Below are 16599 nucleotides of genomic sequence, written 5' to 3'. Positions count from 1 at the left end.
GAAGACAGTTGGTGAGGAGGAATGGGCCGAAATCACACCTGAGCAATGCATGCTATGAGTTTCTCCATCCAGGAGGCGTCTTGAAGCTCTCATTACTAACAAAGGCTTTTCTACTAAGTGTTCAATACTTATTCCCTATGTCATTCCACTTTATTACACATAACTTAATTTATGGACTTATTTGTTTTGATTTCTTTGTAAGTGTGGATTACTTGGGTTGTTACTTACATCTGGTGAAAATTTCATGTCAATAGCCACATTAGAAATAGATTACTGAGAAAAGCGTTGACACGTTCAATACTTTTTTCCCTGCTGTCAATCCCTTGTCCAGTGACTGCCAGCCACCACTAGGACAACTAGGCTAACTAACTAACTAACTAACTAACTAACTAACTAACTAACTAACTAACTAACTAACTAACTAACTAACTAACTAGGACAACTGAGGAGGCTCTGAAAGATGCCTTTGAAGACACAGAAAGGGATATGCTTTGTGAGTCACACGGCCAGGACATTGAAGAACTGAACCACTGTATCACAGACTACAGCAGATTTTGTGTGGATAACACAGTCCTCACAAAAACAGTGCTCTGTTTCCCCAACAATAAGCCATCCATCCATCCATTTTCCAACCCGCTGAATCCGAACACAGGGTCACGGGGGTCTGCTGGAGCCAATCCCAGCCAACACAGGGCACAAGGCAGGAAACAATCCTGGGCAGGGTGCCAACCCACCGCAGGACACACACAAACACACCCACACACCAACCACACACTAGGGCCAATTTAGAATCGCCAATCCACCTAACCTGCATGTCTTTGGAATGTGGGAGGAAACCGGAGCACCCGGAGGAAACCCACGCAGACACGGGGAGAACATGCAAACTCCACGCAGGGAGGACCCGGGAATCGAACCCAGGTCCCCAGATCTCCCAACTGCGAGGCAGCAGCGCTACCCACTGCGCCACAATAAGCCATGGATCATAAAAAAAAAAATGGAAAACCCTACTGAATATGAAGAAGAGAGCCTTCAGGTCTGGAGATAAGGGTGAAATCAAATGGATACAGTTAGAAGCAGCTCTGTGACAGAGACCAACTTGAGCACAAGTTACAGCAAAACAACATGAAGGAAGTGTGGAAAGGGATAAAGATTATCAGTAGCTACAAGCAGGCTGTTAAACATGCTGAGGAAGGGAACAAGAACCAAGCTAATAAACTGAAGCACTTCACTCATTCTTGACAGTCCAGTCCAGCCCAACACTGCTAGCCCCTGTGTGCATTCCAAAGAGGTTCTGGAATCCCAACTTCCATCTGTGTCCTGCACCATCTATAATGACATCACGCATTTGGCCTCCATTCCCCCTCCACTCCCTGGAGTGTGCGTCTCTGCAGATAAGTGAGAAGAGAGCTGGGAAAACTCTGCATAAACAAGGCTTCAAGGCTGGATGGAATCAGCCCCAGGGTGCTGAAAGCATGTGCCAGCCAGCTCTGTGGGGTCTTTCAGCACCTGTTCTCCCTTTCTTTAATTTTGCATAAGGTTCCCCAGCTGCGGAAAACATCCTGTGTGGTCCCAGTGCTACAAAAAAGACATTGCAGTGATTCCAAGGACTTCAGAGCAGTTGCTCTTACTTCATACATCATGAAGACCTTTGAGAGTCTAGTCCTAAAACAACTACGGCCCCTGGTTTCATGAACATCCAGATCTTCTGCAGTTTGCATATCAGACATATACAGGTGTGGAGGTTGCTCTCATCTACAGGCTACACAGAGCCTACTCCCATTTGGACAAAGCTGGTACCATAGTCAGGATCATGTTCTTTCACTTTTCTTGTGCTTTTAACACCATTCTTCCTCATCGAATGGGGAAAAAGCTAAAGGCTTTAAATCTAGATGCTCTCATTGACTACCTGACCAACAGACAGCAGATTGAGAGGCTGAAGGACTCTGTGTCAGAAATGGTGGTGTATAAAGCGAATCTTAGAACTGTCCTGTCCCCCTTCATGTTCACCCTCAACGCAACAGACTTCCAGCACAATACCAGCGTTTGGCATCTACAGATGTTTTCAGATGACTCGTCCATCAGGCTGCATTAATAATGGGAAAGATTCAGAGTACAGGAAAGCTGTGGAGGACTTTATCTTGTGGTACAGGGACAACAACCTGCAACTCAACATCAGCAAGACAAAAGAGCTGGTGGTGGACTTCTGCCATGCCAAAGAGCCTCCGAGATAAACACCATTCAGGGAGAGGAGGTGGAAGTGGTGCAGAGCTACAAGTACTTGGGGGTTCACATAAACAACAAACTGGACTGGTGTGACAACACAGTAGCTCTGTACAAGAAGGGTCAGAGCAGACCAGACTTCCTAAGGAGACTCAGGTCTTTTGATGTGTACAGCCAGCTGCTGGAAATGTTCTACCAGTCCATAGTAGCCTGTGTGGTGATCTACGCTACAGTCTTCTGGGGAAGAAATCTGAGCTCTAAAGACACAGAATACCTGCATTAAACCAATCAGGAAAGCCTAAGGGGCGGCACAATGGCGCAGTGGTAGCGCTGCTGCCTCGCAGTTAGGAGACCCGGGTTAGCTTCCTGGGTCCTCCCTGCATGGAGTTTGCATGTTCTCCCCGTGTCTGCATGGGTTTCCTCCGGGCGCTCCGGTTTCCTCCCACAGTCCAAAGACATTCAGGTTAGGTGGATTGGTGATTCTAAATTGGCCCTAGTTTGTGCTTGGTGTGTGAGTGTGTTTGTGAGTGTCCTGTGGTGGGTTGGCACCCTGCCCAGAATTGGTTCCCTGCCTTGTGCCCTGTGTTGGCTGGGATTGGCTCCAGCAGACCCCCGTGACCCTGTGTTCGGATTCAGCGGGTTGGAAAATGGATGGATGGATGGAAAGCCTAAGCCATCCCATGGCTAACACTGGAAACACTGAAATCTGTTGTGGAAAAGAGGATGGTGGCAAAATTGGATGCCATCATGAAAAATCCCCTCCATCCCATCCCAGAGGCACTTTCTTGGAGCACCATTGGCTCATTCCTCCATTGTGTGCTAAGAAGCGCCTCTGGGGGTCTTTTCTGCCCACTGCTATTAGGCAATTCAGTGCTTCCACCCAACCTAATCTTGTGTCCATATATTTTTTTCTATGATTCTGTTTTATGGCCTGATGTGAATGTAACCATTAACAATTATTAGGAATTATTTTGTAAAGCCCTTTGAATTAAGTAGAAAAAAAAGTTATGTATTATTTGTACAACATATGAGTGTAACAGTAATTTAGTGTGGTGTCCTGGGATGATTGTAATGATAGTCCTGTGCCAATACTGTGTCATCACCCGCTGTCCTCTGTAGTTTGTGACAACATGTCACTGAATGCTCAAGCTGCCTCTTGCAGTGAAGGTGTGAATCAAATACACACACAAGGTGCCATCCGTCATCATATGAGTTCTCGTATAAAACCCAGCACACAGTGCTGAATTTACTGTTTAGTGCAATGGAAAATCATAAAATAAAAAAAGCAGACATAAAAATTCAAGAACGACTCTTCCGTACTTTGCTGTGCCACTACAAGAAGCTAATATGGCTTCTAAAATATGACAAATGCGCTCTTGGCTTTATATTTATATATCAAAAGACTTGCACTACCATCATCTAAAACCCATTTCACTGGGTGAGCACCTACCAGCAAATCTTGGGAAGGTTCCTGGATTGGAATATCTTACAGAGTTAGGAAGACCGAGGCAGATGGTGCCTTGAATGTGCAAGGAAGCAGACTGTACAAGAGGCAGATTGAGAGTGTGTGGAAGGAGTCCAGGATGATTTAGACATCTAGCCCCAGTGGGCCTGTTGTCACTCAAGCATCTAACTCCTCCACTCCTGCTGCCACTCATTCATCTAAACCCTTTGATCCTGCTGCTACTCAAGCATCTCGGTCTACCCGGCCTGCTGCCTCTCAAATATCTAATCCCTCCAATCCTGTTTCCCCTCAAGCATCTAGCCCCTCCAATCTTAATACTACTCAAGCATCTAGCCCCACTCGGCCTGATGAAACTCAAGCATCTTGACCAGGGGTATCCAACTCCATGGCTGCAGGTTTTCATTCTCACCCTTTTCCTAATCAGTTTTCACCACTAATTAACTCATTTTCCCTTCATTTTAATAGCCCTGTTTTTAAGGATTCAGTCCTTTGAATTGATTTGTTTTTTTCATGAAATGGCAGCCAAACAGAAATACAGTGCATCCAGAAAGTATTCACAGTGCATCACTTTTTCCTCATTTTGTTATGTTATAGCCTTATTCCAAAATGGATTCAATTCATTTTTTTCCTCAGAATTTTGCACACAACACCCCATAATGACAACGTGAAAAAAGTTTACTTGAGGTTTTTGCAAATTTATTAAAAATAAAAAAACTGAGAAATCCCCTGTACATAAGTATTCACAGCCTTTGCTCAATACTTTGTCAATGCACCTTCGGCAGCGATTACAGCCTCAAGTCTTGTTGAATATGATGCCACAAGCTTGGCACACCTATCCTTGGCCAGTTTCGCCCATTCCTCTTTGAAGCACCTCTCAAGCTCCATCAGGTTGGATGGGAAGCGTCGGTGCACAGCCATTTTAAGATCTCTCCAGAGATGTTCAATCAGATTCAAGTCTGGGCTCTGGCTGGGCCACTCAAGGACATTCACAGAGTTGTCCTGAAGCCACTCCTTTGATATCTTGGCTGTGAGCTTAGGGTTGTTGTCCTGCTGAAAGATGAACCGTCGCCCCAATCTGAGGTCAAGAGCGCTCTGGAGCAGGTTTTCATCCAGGATGTCTCTGTACATTGCTGCAGTCATCTTTCCCTTTATCCTGACTAGTCTCCCAGTCCCTGCCACTGAAAAACATCCCCACAGCATGATGCTGCCACCACCATGCTTCACTGTAGGGCTGGTGCCAGGTTTCCTCCAAACGTGACGCCTGGCATTCACACCAAAGAGTTCAATCTTTGTCTCATCAGACCAGAGAATTTTCTTTCTCATGGTCTGAGAGTCCTTCAGGTGCCTTTTGGCAAACTCCAGGTGGGCTGCCATGTGCCTTTTACTAAGGAGTGGCTTCCATCTGGCCACTCTACCATACAGGCCTGATTGGTGGATTGCTGCAGAGATGGTTGTCCTTCTGGAACATTCTCCTCTCTCCACAGAGGACCTCTGGAACTCTGACAGAGTGACCATCGGGTTCTTGATCACCTCCCGGACTAAGGCCCTTCTCCCCCGATCGCTCAGTTTAGATGGCCGGCCAGCTCTAGGAAGAGTCCTGGTGGTTTCGAACTTCTTCCACTTACGGATGATGGAGGCCACTGTGCTCATTGGGACCTTCAAAGCAGCCAAAATTTTTCTGTGACCTTTCCCAGATTTGTGCCTCGAGACAATCCTGTCTGGGAGGTCTACAGACAATTCCTTTGACTTCATGCTTGGTTTGTGCTCTGACATGAACTGTCAGCTGTGGGACCTTATATAGACAGGTGTGTGCCTTTCCAAATCATGTCCAGTCAACTGAATTTACCACAGGTGGACTCCAATGAAGCTGCAGAAACATCTCAAGGATGATCAGGAGAAACAGGATGCACCTGAGCTCAATTTCGAGCTTCACGGCAAAGGCTGTGAATACTTATGTACATGTGCTTTCTCAATTTTTTTCTTTTTAATAAATTTGCAAAAACCTCAAGTAAACTTTTTTCACGTTGTCATTATGGGGTGTTGTGTGTAGAATTCTGAGGAAAAAAATGAATTGAATCCATTTTGGAATAAGGCTGTAACATAACAAAATGTGGAAAAAGTGATGCGCTGTGAAGACTTTCCGGGTGCACTGTAAGATGTGAAATGAGCCAACAGATGACCAGCTAAATTGGAAGGTCAAACTCCAGCCAATTTCACTCCAACCAGTTTCTTAATGAGAAACCAAATTTTTTGCCATTAATTGAAGCTGTTATTGAATATCCTGACTTGTTGCTTCTCTCATTCTGCCACAGCAGACTGCTGATTTTCCGTTTTTTTCTAAAACCACCGTCAAGATGTTTTGGTGACCTAAGTAGGCCAACATGACTGAAACCTTATTTTAATGTTAGCTAGTCATGTGGGAGCCTGTTTTGTGTCTCGTTATTGTTTGGCTGCTCATTAAGGAACAACTAAGGGGTCTGAGTGACGTCAATTAAAAAGAATGCAAAACAAGTTAATCAGCGGCAAAAATGGCTCACTAATTAAGATGATGGTTAGAATGAAAACCTGCAGCCACTGTGGTCCACCAGGACCAGAGTTGGATACCTCTGATCTAGACCTTTCCACCCTGTTGCCACTCAAGCATCTAGTCCTGCCCAGTCTGCTACCACTCAAGCATCTAACCCCACCCATGCTGCCACTCATGCATCTAGCCATGCCTATCCCATGTATTTTTAGGGACTCCCACAATTTTCTGGCTTTCAAAGGAAGTTTAAAATATGTTACTGAGGACTCCAGACACCGCTCCCCACCCCTGTAGTTTACACCTTATTTTAAAATCACACTTTTTGGCCACTTTCACAGTCCTCCAGACTGGCTCAGTCCCTGTGTGTCACAGCAGTGCGCACTGACCTGTCTCTCCCCACACAGGTAAGTATTCGTCCTGTTGGATGTCCAGCATCAGCTCCAGGCCATTTCCCATCCCTCCTTTGACTGTCATCAGCAGAGGCTTGTTGTCCAGGCCGGAGTTGAAAGTATAACACTTCCCATATCGAGTAAATATCTGCAAGATTAGAAAGACAAAAAGAAAATAAAATGAAGTCAATTCAGAAGGCACAACAAACAGGTCACAAGAATGTCAATGGCGTCTTCACGTAGCTGGACAGATAAACTGCAGGAATGTCAAGCTTTATCTGGGGACATGAACAAATGACAAAAGACACAGAGGAGAAACAAATGATGGGTATAAGATAAAGCAGTCAGGCAATGAGATTACCAATATGGTGAAACACAACTCATGGAAGACAACAACATCTATTTCTAGAGCATGTTTCATAAAAATGATGTCGCTTAAAGTGCTTTACAAGATGAAAAAAGAAAAATATAAAAAATAAGATTAGGCAATATAGTTCGCTTCCCAGGTCCTTCCTGTGTGAAGTTTGCATGTTCTCCCCGTGTCTGCGTGGGTTTTCTCCGGGTGCTCCGGTGTCCTCCCACGATCCAAAGACGTACAGGTTAGGTAGATTGGCGATTCTAAATTGGACCTAGTGTGTGCTTGGTGTGTGTGTGTCCTGTGGTTGTTTGGCGTCCTGCCTGGGATTGGTTCCTGCCTTGCGTCCTGTGTTGGCTGGGATTGGCTCCAGCAGACCCCTGTGACCCTGTGTTTGGATTCAGCGGGTTGGGAAATGGATAGATGGATGGAAGATTAGGCAATACTAAGTAACAAAGAATAAAGTAAGGTCTGATGGCCGGGAGGACAGAAAAAAACAAACAAAAAAAAAACTCCAGAGGGATGGAGAAATTAAAAAAAAAAAAAAAAAATCTAAAGGGGTTCCAAGGCCACGAGACCACCTAGGCCCCACTGGGCAGATGAATGATGTTCCACTGTTATGTCACAACTGGACTCCCCAGGATATGATTCAGCATTTTCATGTCGCCCACTTAAAATCTGCTTCTCCTGTCTTAGCATTTCATGCTCACAAGTCACTGTCCCAGGGGACACCACCATGAGGCAGGAATAGGGTGTCCTCCAGACCTAAACCACGAGACTTCTACAAAAATGTGGCATTTTTAAAATAGGAAAAAAAATATTTTGTGCATCTGTAGACTAAAGTGAAGAATGAGTAACTGGTGTGTCACATTGTGTGAACGTCACACGCAGCAGACGCGTGGGCGCAATGATCCTTGAAATCTGCATAAGTTAGCTAGTAGACAACAAAAAGTCACATCATGACAAGAAAAATGAAATGTCTAAGAGGTGCGCATCGCAAGCAATTGGCACAAAAAACAAAAACCTGCTGGCAAACTATACCAAGGACAGCATCTGTGATTAAATAATCAGTAGACGATGGGACTGGTGAAAAGTGTGAGTGTCATCAACGGAACAGACCACGTCAGGCGAATTGAGCATAGTGGCCAGTAAGACAGAAGAGGCCTCTACTCCTTGTCCCCTTTGCTGACCCGTTCCCATTGACACAACCATGAGCTTATTAACAAATATATGTCAAGTGAAATGCCTGCGCCCATGACATGCACTATTTCAACCAAACTGAGTACATAAAAATGCAGGGGTCTCAAAATGTTTCATTACTATTTTGTTACCACCATGGCAGTACTTGCTAAGAGTTGCAAAGGTCTGGTTGAATTTGGTAGAAAAAAAAAAAAAAAAAATATTTGAGTAGTTTTGGACTTTTGGATTGGGCAGGAGGGTTTAAAGTACAGGTGCATCTCAATAAGTTAGAATATCATCGAAAAGTTAATGTTATTTCAGTAATTCAATTCAAAAAGCGAAACTCATATTATATAGATTCAGTACACACAGAGCGATATATTTCAAGCGTTCATTTCTTTTCATTTTGCTGATTATGGCCTACAGGTAGAGAAAACTGAAAATTCAGTATCTTAGAAAATTAGAATATTACATAAGAACAATAAAAAAATCATTTTTAATACAGAAATGTTGGCCTATTGAAGCATACAGTCATGGCCGAAATTATCGGCAGCCTTGGAATTTTCCTTGAAAATGCACCATTTCTCCCAGAAAATTGTTGCAATTACAAATGTTTTGGTATACACATGTTTATTTCCTTTATGTGAATTGGAACAACACAAAAAAACAGAGAAAAAAAAGCCAAATCTGACATCATTTCACACAAAACTCAAAAACTGGGCTGGACAAAATTATTGGCACCCTCAACTTAATATCTGGTTGCACGCCCTTTGGAAGAAATAACTGAAATCAAGCGCTTCCTATAACCATCAACAAGCTTGTTACACCTCTCAACTGGAATTACTGACCACTCTTCTTTTGCAAACTGCTCAAGGTTTCTCAGATTTGAAGGGCGCCTTCTCCCAACAACAATTTTGAGATCTCTCCATAAGTGTTCAATCGGATTTAGATCCAGACTCATTGCTGGCCACTTCAGAACTCTCCAGCGCTTTGTCTTCAACCATTTCTGAGTGCTTTTAGAGGTATGTTTGGGGTCATTGTCCTGCTGGAACACCCATGACCTCTGACGCAGACCCAGCTTTCTGACACTGGGCCCTACATTGCGCCCCAATATCTTTTGGTAGTCTTCAGATTTCATGATGCCTTGCACACAGTCAAGGCATCCAGTGCCAGAGGCAGCAAAACATTCCCAAAACATCTTAGAACCTCCACCATGTTTGACTGTAGGTACTGTGTTCTTTTCTTCGTAGGCCATTTTCTGTAAACAGTAGAATGATGAGCTTTACCAAAAAGCTCTACCTTGGTCTCATCTATCCACAAGACGTTCGCCCAGAAGGATTTTGTTTTCCTCAAGTACATTTTGGCAAACTCCAGTCTGGCTTGTTTATGTTTCTGTGTCAGCAGTGGGGTCCTCCTGGCTCTCCTGCCATAGCGTTTCATTTCGTTCAGATGTCGACGGATAGTTCGAGCTGACACTGTTGCACCCCGAGTCTGCAGAACGGCTTGAATATGTTTTGAAGTTGTTTGGGTTTGTTTATCCACCATTCGGACTATCCTTCATTGCAGTCTTTTATCAATTTTTCTCTTCCGTCCACGTCCAGGGAGATTAGCTACAGTGCCATGTGTTGTGAACTTCTTGATTATGTTGCGCACAGTGGACAAAGGAACATGAAGATCTCTGGAGATGGACTTGTAGCCTTGAGATTGTTGATATTTTTCCACAATTTTTGTTCTCAAGTCCTCAGACAATTCTCTGCTCTTCTTTCTGTTCTCCATTCTTAGTGTGGCACACTCAGTCACACAACAGAAAGGTTGAGTCAACTTTTCTCCATTTTAACTGGCTTCAGGTGTGATTGCTATATTGCCAACACCTGTTTCTTGCCACAGGTGAGTTCAAATGAGCATCATATGCTTGAAATAAAACGATTTACCCACAATTTTGAAAGGGTGCCAATAATTTTGTCCGGCCCATTTTTGGAGTTCTGTGTGACATGATGTCAGATTTGGCTTTTTTTCTCTGTTTTTTTGTGTTGTTCCAATGCACATAAAGGAAATAAACATGTATCTACAAAAACATTTGTAATTGCAATAATTTTCTGAGAGAAATGGTACATTTTCTGGGAAAATTCCAGGGGTGCCGATAATTTCGGCCATGACTGTATGTCCATGTACACACTCAATACTTGGTCAGGGCTCCTTATGTATGAATGACTGCATCAATGCGGCGTGGCAGGGAGGTGATCAGCCTGTGGCACTGCTGAGGTGTTATGGAAGCCCAAGATGCTTTGATCGTGGCCTTCAGCTTGTCTGCATTGTTGGCTCTGGTGTCTCTCATCTTCCTCTTCCTCACAGATTCTCTACGGGATTTAGATCAGGCGAGTTTGCTGGCCAGACAAGCCCAGTGATACACACCGTGGTCATTAAACCAGGTATTGGTACTTCTTGGCAGAGTGGGCAGGTGCCAAGTCCTGCTGGAAAATGAAATCAGCATCTCCATAAAGCTTGTCAGCAGAGGGAAGCATGACATGCTCTAAAATGTTATGGTAAATGGCTGCATTGACTTTGGACTTGATAAAAGACAGTGGACCAACACCAGCAGATGACATGGCTACCCAAATCATCACTGACTGTGGAAACTTCACACTGGACCTCAAGCAACTTGTATTCTGTGCCTCTCCACTCTTCCTTGATTTCCAAATGAAATGCAAAATTGTCTTTCATCTGAAAAGATGACTTTGGACCACTGAGCTGTTAACAGTTCGTTTTCTCCTTAGCCCAGGTAAGACACTTCTGACGTTGTGTTTGGTTCAGGAGTGGTCTGACACAAGGAACGCTGTGACAGTTGTAGCCCACGTCCCGGATACACATGTCTGTGTGTGGTGGCTCTTGAAGCACTGACTCCAGCTGCAGTCCACTCCTTGGGAATCTCCCCCAGATCTTCACAACCCTCTCCAAGCTGTGGTTATCCCTGTTGCTTGTGCACCTTTTTCTGTCAAGTTTTTTCCTTCCACTCAACTTTCCATCAATATGCTTGCATACAACACTCTGTGAACAGCCATCTTCTTCAGCAGTGGCCTTTTGTGGCTTCCTCTCCTTGTGGAGGGTCTCGATGTTTGTCTTCTGGACGTCTGTCAAGTCAGCAGTCTGACTGTGTGGCCTACTGAACCAGACTGAGAGACCATTTCAAGGCTCAGGACCCCTTTGCAGATGTTTTGGGTTAATTAGCTGAGTGGAGTGGGACACCAGGAGCCTACATTTTTGAACATTTTCAAAATATTCTAATTTTCTGAGATACTGAATTTTGCGTTTTCACTACCTGTAGGCTATAATCAGCAAAATGAAAAGAAATAAACGCTTGAAATATATTACTCTGCGTAATGTATCTATATAATTTATGAATTTCACTTTTTGAATTGAATTACTGAAATAAATTAACTTCTCGATGATATTCTCACTTATTGAGATGCACCTGCAAAGGATGAATCATAGAATATAAGAGAATCCACATTGAGGGTTTTATTAGTGAGCAATGAAAATAAAAAGGTCAACTCAGGAAACTGTCAATGATTTGCCAGGACCTCATTAGTACAGGTCATTGTTTATTTATGTTGCAAATGTTGTGAAGAATGGACTGGCCTCCCAACTCGGGTTGAGGATGATATCCTACCTGGCTGAGAGGTCGTAATGGAAGGACCACAGTAGTGGAGGAGGAACCCGGCTGGGAAGATCTTCAATGAATAACAGGTGGACTATGAAAGGTTGGATATTGAGATTAATTCATCCCTCAGTGCAAGACTTGGCAGTATTCCTCTGGTTTACTCACAGATGAGTAAACCAGAGGCACCTGCAGTGTTGCCTGGGAATTGTAGTGTGAAAGGGGGACTCTGTAGGCATCCTTCGGTGCCACCAGGGGGAACTGTGGGAAAAGAACCTCCCCCCATCATGGGGCTTCCATGTGGCCTGGAAGTTCTTCAGACATGTAATACCATAGCAAAGGAAGTACTCCCAGGTCCCACATAAAAGGAGCTACTTGGGCCTCATACAGACGAGACTGAGTTGGGAGGCAGTGGACGATGCTCATCACAAAGGAGTGAAAGGAGATGGAGAAGAATTCATAATATTTCATGGTACAGTTTTGGACTGTATTTAAAGCCCATGAAGGTGTCTTTGTCTAATAAATATGTTTTTTTAGCCTGGAACTGTGTGTTGTGGAGCTGTCTGGTGCACAAGGCTCAGCCCCCTAGAAGTCACAATAAAATATGCACAGTGTATATATATTATATAAGTGGACAGAAGGCCTTAGTGGTGGGAGTTAAGAATCAACCTGGCCGGAATGCCTTACATTCTTTATCCCGACACAGAGAGAAGAAGAAGAATAAATGAACTGGCTTGAACGTTAGTGCCTGGAGCAGTTTGTTGCCCCCACATGGCAGGTGACAGTGTTTCTCCATTTCAGACACCTGCAGGGTGGCATGGGGCATGCAGTCCTGAAGTACAAACCTATCAGGGTCAGAAGGTGCTGCCGAGGAAAGACTATTCCCCCCCCCCCCCCCCACAGTTCCCGGCTAATCTAGAAGTACTCCGGATGACCAAGTCCTGGGTCCTGTTTAAAAAAACGTATGCAGCCTCACTTCAGGGGGTCAGATTTGGGAGGCAGCAGGCAACACTCATCAGGAGGATAGAATGAGGAACAGAATTTGCGTATACCTGTGCAATTGGCCGACATTTAATTAGAAAAATGTTGGTGGCAACACTTGGTGTTCAGGAATATCATGTCTGCATATTGGGGCAAGGTGGTGCCCCCTTGTGGTTACTATCTTCTTCTATAATACGCTACCATGGTTGTTTGTTTGTCTGTCCAGGATTTTAAATCACCTGTAGCTCGCAAACCGTTTCACCTATTGACTTGAAATTTAGTACACATATACTACGTGACGTCTACTATCCGCTTTCGGGGTGATGATTTTATTACTCTTTTTTGTTTTTATTTTATTTTATTGTAGAATCAACTCTCGGCAGAGCGCAGCAGGGTGGCCGTGCAGCACATGCGTATGGGCGCCGTTCTCATTCCCTACCACCTTTGCTAATCATTCTTGAGGCAGAGTGAAGACTTAAGTGCCAGATTAAGTGAAAGATTAAAGAAAACGTACTAAGTAATTGCAACATAAAAACTAACTTAATCAGTTTTAACACAAAAAGATGCCGACAAAAGAAGAGAAGCAGCAGGCCGCTAGGGTGGAGTAAAGAAGAGCTGCTCAGTAAGCAGCAAGCACATCAACCTCTGAGCAAACGAATGGTAAACGTACAGAGAAAGAGGATGATAACTAGGAATGGTCAAGTCAAGTGTATTCACTGTGCATTATCGTGCTGTCTGCCGTTACTGGTATACAATATACACATACATACACACACACACACACACACACATATATAAATACATATATCCAGTATTCTGTATATATATATATACACTAGCTGCCCCCCGGCGGCTTCTTCCTCGGAGTAGTGAAGCAGGACAGTGAGGAGGCCCCAACCAGCTCTCCACTACCGACGTCAATCTTCACCCTCCCCTTGGACAACAGCCTCTGTCTCGGATTAGCGCGAATATATCGCTTCTGCAAGTGAACGATGATTCTTAGCGCAATGAAAGAAGTTGCAAAATCAACCGGAATGTTCAAGAAAATTATAGAAAAAAAAAAAGATCAAAATCCGTTAAGTACTTCTCTTGTTCGCTAACTAAGAGGAGTTAAGGTTACTCCCCGAGGCAGACGCGTGAGTGAGCAGGGCCCTGCCCTCCTCCCCACAGCCCGATGAGTCTCTCTCGTATTCTCTCTAATAAACCGGTACCGCAAGCGAACTATGATACTTTGCGCAATGAGAAAAGTCACAAAATCAACGGAATGTTCAAGCAAATTATAGAAAAAAAACCCGATCTAAATCCGTTAAGTAGTTCTCTCGTGAAAAGCGGACAGAAATACAAACGGGTCTGAAAAACCATAAGAAATTTCGCGCTTGGACCACAAAAGTTTTAAAACCGTTTCTTAGTGAGCACCTAGGGGCCAAGGGTAATCTACATTCCAAATTTCAAGTCCCAACTCCTCATGGTTCAGGAGATTTCGTGATGAGTGAGTCCGTGTTATTTGACTTTTACATAAATATATACTGTATAGATATAGACTATACTCACTGTTATTTGGATTATTTATTTGGATCACCTTTACAGCTTACTATCCATGTAATTATGTAATGCTCCAATCATGTGACAGCAGCACAATGCTTCAAATCATGCAGACACAGGCCAGGAGCTTTGCTTAATGCTCACATCAAACACCATTGTATGATCTTAATGATTTGGACGGTGGTTTGATTGCTGATGCCAGGTGGGCTGGTTTGAGTATTTCTGTAACTGCTGGTCTCCTGGGATTTTCACACACAACAGTCTCTAGAGTTTACTCAGAATGGTGCAAGAAGTGAAAATCTTCCAGTAAACGACAGTTCTACTGGATGGAAACGTCTCACTGACGGGAGAGGTCAGAGAAGAATAGCCAGACTGGCTTGAGCTGAAAGAAAGGCTGCGGAAAGTCAGATAACCACCGAGTGCAACTGTGGGGAGCAGAACAGCATCTCATATCAAACCTAGATGGTAGATGGGCTACAACAAGAGAAGACCACGTCAGGTTACACTTCTGTCAGCAAAGAACAGAAAGCTCAGTCTGCAGCGGGCACAAGCTCACCAAAACCAGACAGGTGAATACTAGAAAAACATAGCCTGGCCTGATGAATCTCAGTTTCTGCTGAGGCACACAGATAGTATGGTCAACAGCATGAATCCATGCACCCAACTGTCAAGCTGCTGGTGGTGGTGGTCCTGTAATGGTATGAGGAATATATTCTTGGCATACTTTGGGCTTATTTTTACCAATCTATCATCTTTTCAATGCCATGGCCTACTTTAGTATTTTTGCTAAACCACGTGTATCCCTCCATGGCAGCAACTGACCGACCTCCTAATGGCTACTGAAAGAGCCAATCTGAGAAAGTTAATGCTTTAAGTTAAATTCATATTAGTGTTTGCTTAGCCATAGTCATAGTCAATTGTATAGCCTTTTGCCCCATGTAAGTTAATATAAGATAGGACTTTCTTGCTATAACTAAGATACAGTGTGTTAATTGAATAAGTTGTTGTTTAGAAGAGGTACACAGGGACTTAAAAGACCCATTTACAGCATGGCAATGGGATAGACATACAGTTCTCTGAACGTTTAGAAATGGTTCCGCTGTATGAGAGAACTTAAAGAAACAAACAAGATAAGAGGGGGGACCCAAAAGAAACGAGACTGGCCACCGTGTGGCTGGACGGCGAGAGGAGGTAGTTGGATCGAGGTCAGTGTTTGTTCTCTCATCCCTGGCCAGTCAGTAACCAGGCGGACGCCTCTGTGAAACCATCTCACGTGTCACACATTCATCGTTTTTAGAAGCTGTTCTCGCGACCCTGTCGAAATCATGATTTCAAATTTCACAGAACAAAGAACTCGTTTGAAATTTTGTTTTCTACTTGGCAAAACACCAACAAAATAGTTCCAAATGCTTCAGATGACTTTCAAGGAAGAAGCTCTGAGTCGGGTGAGAGTTTTCGAATGGTTTTCATGCTTCAAAAATGGAAATTTAAGCATCGAGGATCAATCCCGTTCTGGATGCCCTTTAAGCAGCCAGAACGATGAAAACATTGCAAAAATCTGTGAAAAATAAATGAAGACCATCATTACACAATTGATGAGTTGTCAGAAGTTACAGGGGTAACATGGAGCTCAGTTCAGCACATTTTGACTGGGCATGAGGAGTGTTTCGGCCAAATTTGTCCCCCGTCTGCTGACAGATGACCACCAGAACACTAGACTCAATGTGTGCAAAGACTTGAAAATGGAGCTTGAAAGTGACCCAGACATCTTGTCCAGGGTCATAACAAGTGACGAGAGTTGGTGTTACCAGTATGACCCTGAAATGAAACAAGCATCGAACCAGTGGAAGAATCCTGATTCACCAAGGCCCAAAAGAGCCAGACAGGTGAGATTGAACGTGAACACGGTGCTGATTTGTTTCTTTGACATTAGAGGCATTGTGCACAAGGAATTTGTTCCAAGGGGTCAGATGGTCAACCAAGACTACTATCTGGGGGTCTTAAGATAGCTGAGAGAGAATGCAGAGGACAAGGCCGGAATTGTGGCAGTCAGGCGAATGGCTCCTTCACCGTGACAATGCCCAGGACACAAACAGCGTTGCAAATTTGCCAGTTTTTGACCAGTCAGGGCATGACACTCGTGCCCCACCCCCCCTACTCACTGGACCTGGCCCCCTGTGATTTTTTCTTGCTCTCCAGAATGAAAAGGGACTTAAAAGGTTGCCGATTTAACATTGTGGAGGACGTGATCGCTGCTTCGACGACAGCGCTAAATAGCATCCCAGTTAA

At 44.0% G+C, this 16599-nt stretch overlaps 1 protein-coding gene across 2 annotated transcripts in view; it reads right to left on the bottom strand.

Annotated features, from left to right (window-relative positions):
• Nucleotides 1–16599, bottom strand: part of asic1b (acid-sensing (proton-gated) ion channel 1b) — a 572780-nt gene that overhangs the window by 99067 nt on the left and 457114 nt on the right. For both annotated transcript variants that reach the window (XM_051925074.1, XM_028798539.2), the window contains one exon: nt 6596–6746. In XM_051925074.1, the coding sequence (XP_051781034.1) occupies nt 6596–6746 (151 nt within the window). The remainder of the gene's footprint in view (nt 1–6595; nt 6747–16599) is intronic.

The sequence above is a fragment of the Erpetoichthys calabaricus genome, chromosome 3, assembly GCF_900747795.2.
Source record: "Erpetoichthys calabaricus chromosome 3, fErpCal1.3, whole genome shotgun sequence".
Classification (NCBI taxonomy): domain Eukaryota; kingdom Metazoa; phylum Chordata; class Cladistia; order Polypteriformes; family Polypteridae; genus Erpetoichthys; species Erpetoichthys calabaricus.
Note: the sequence above shows the minus strand (reverse complement) of the source record. Positions and strands in the feature narration are given on the sequence as shown.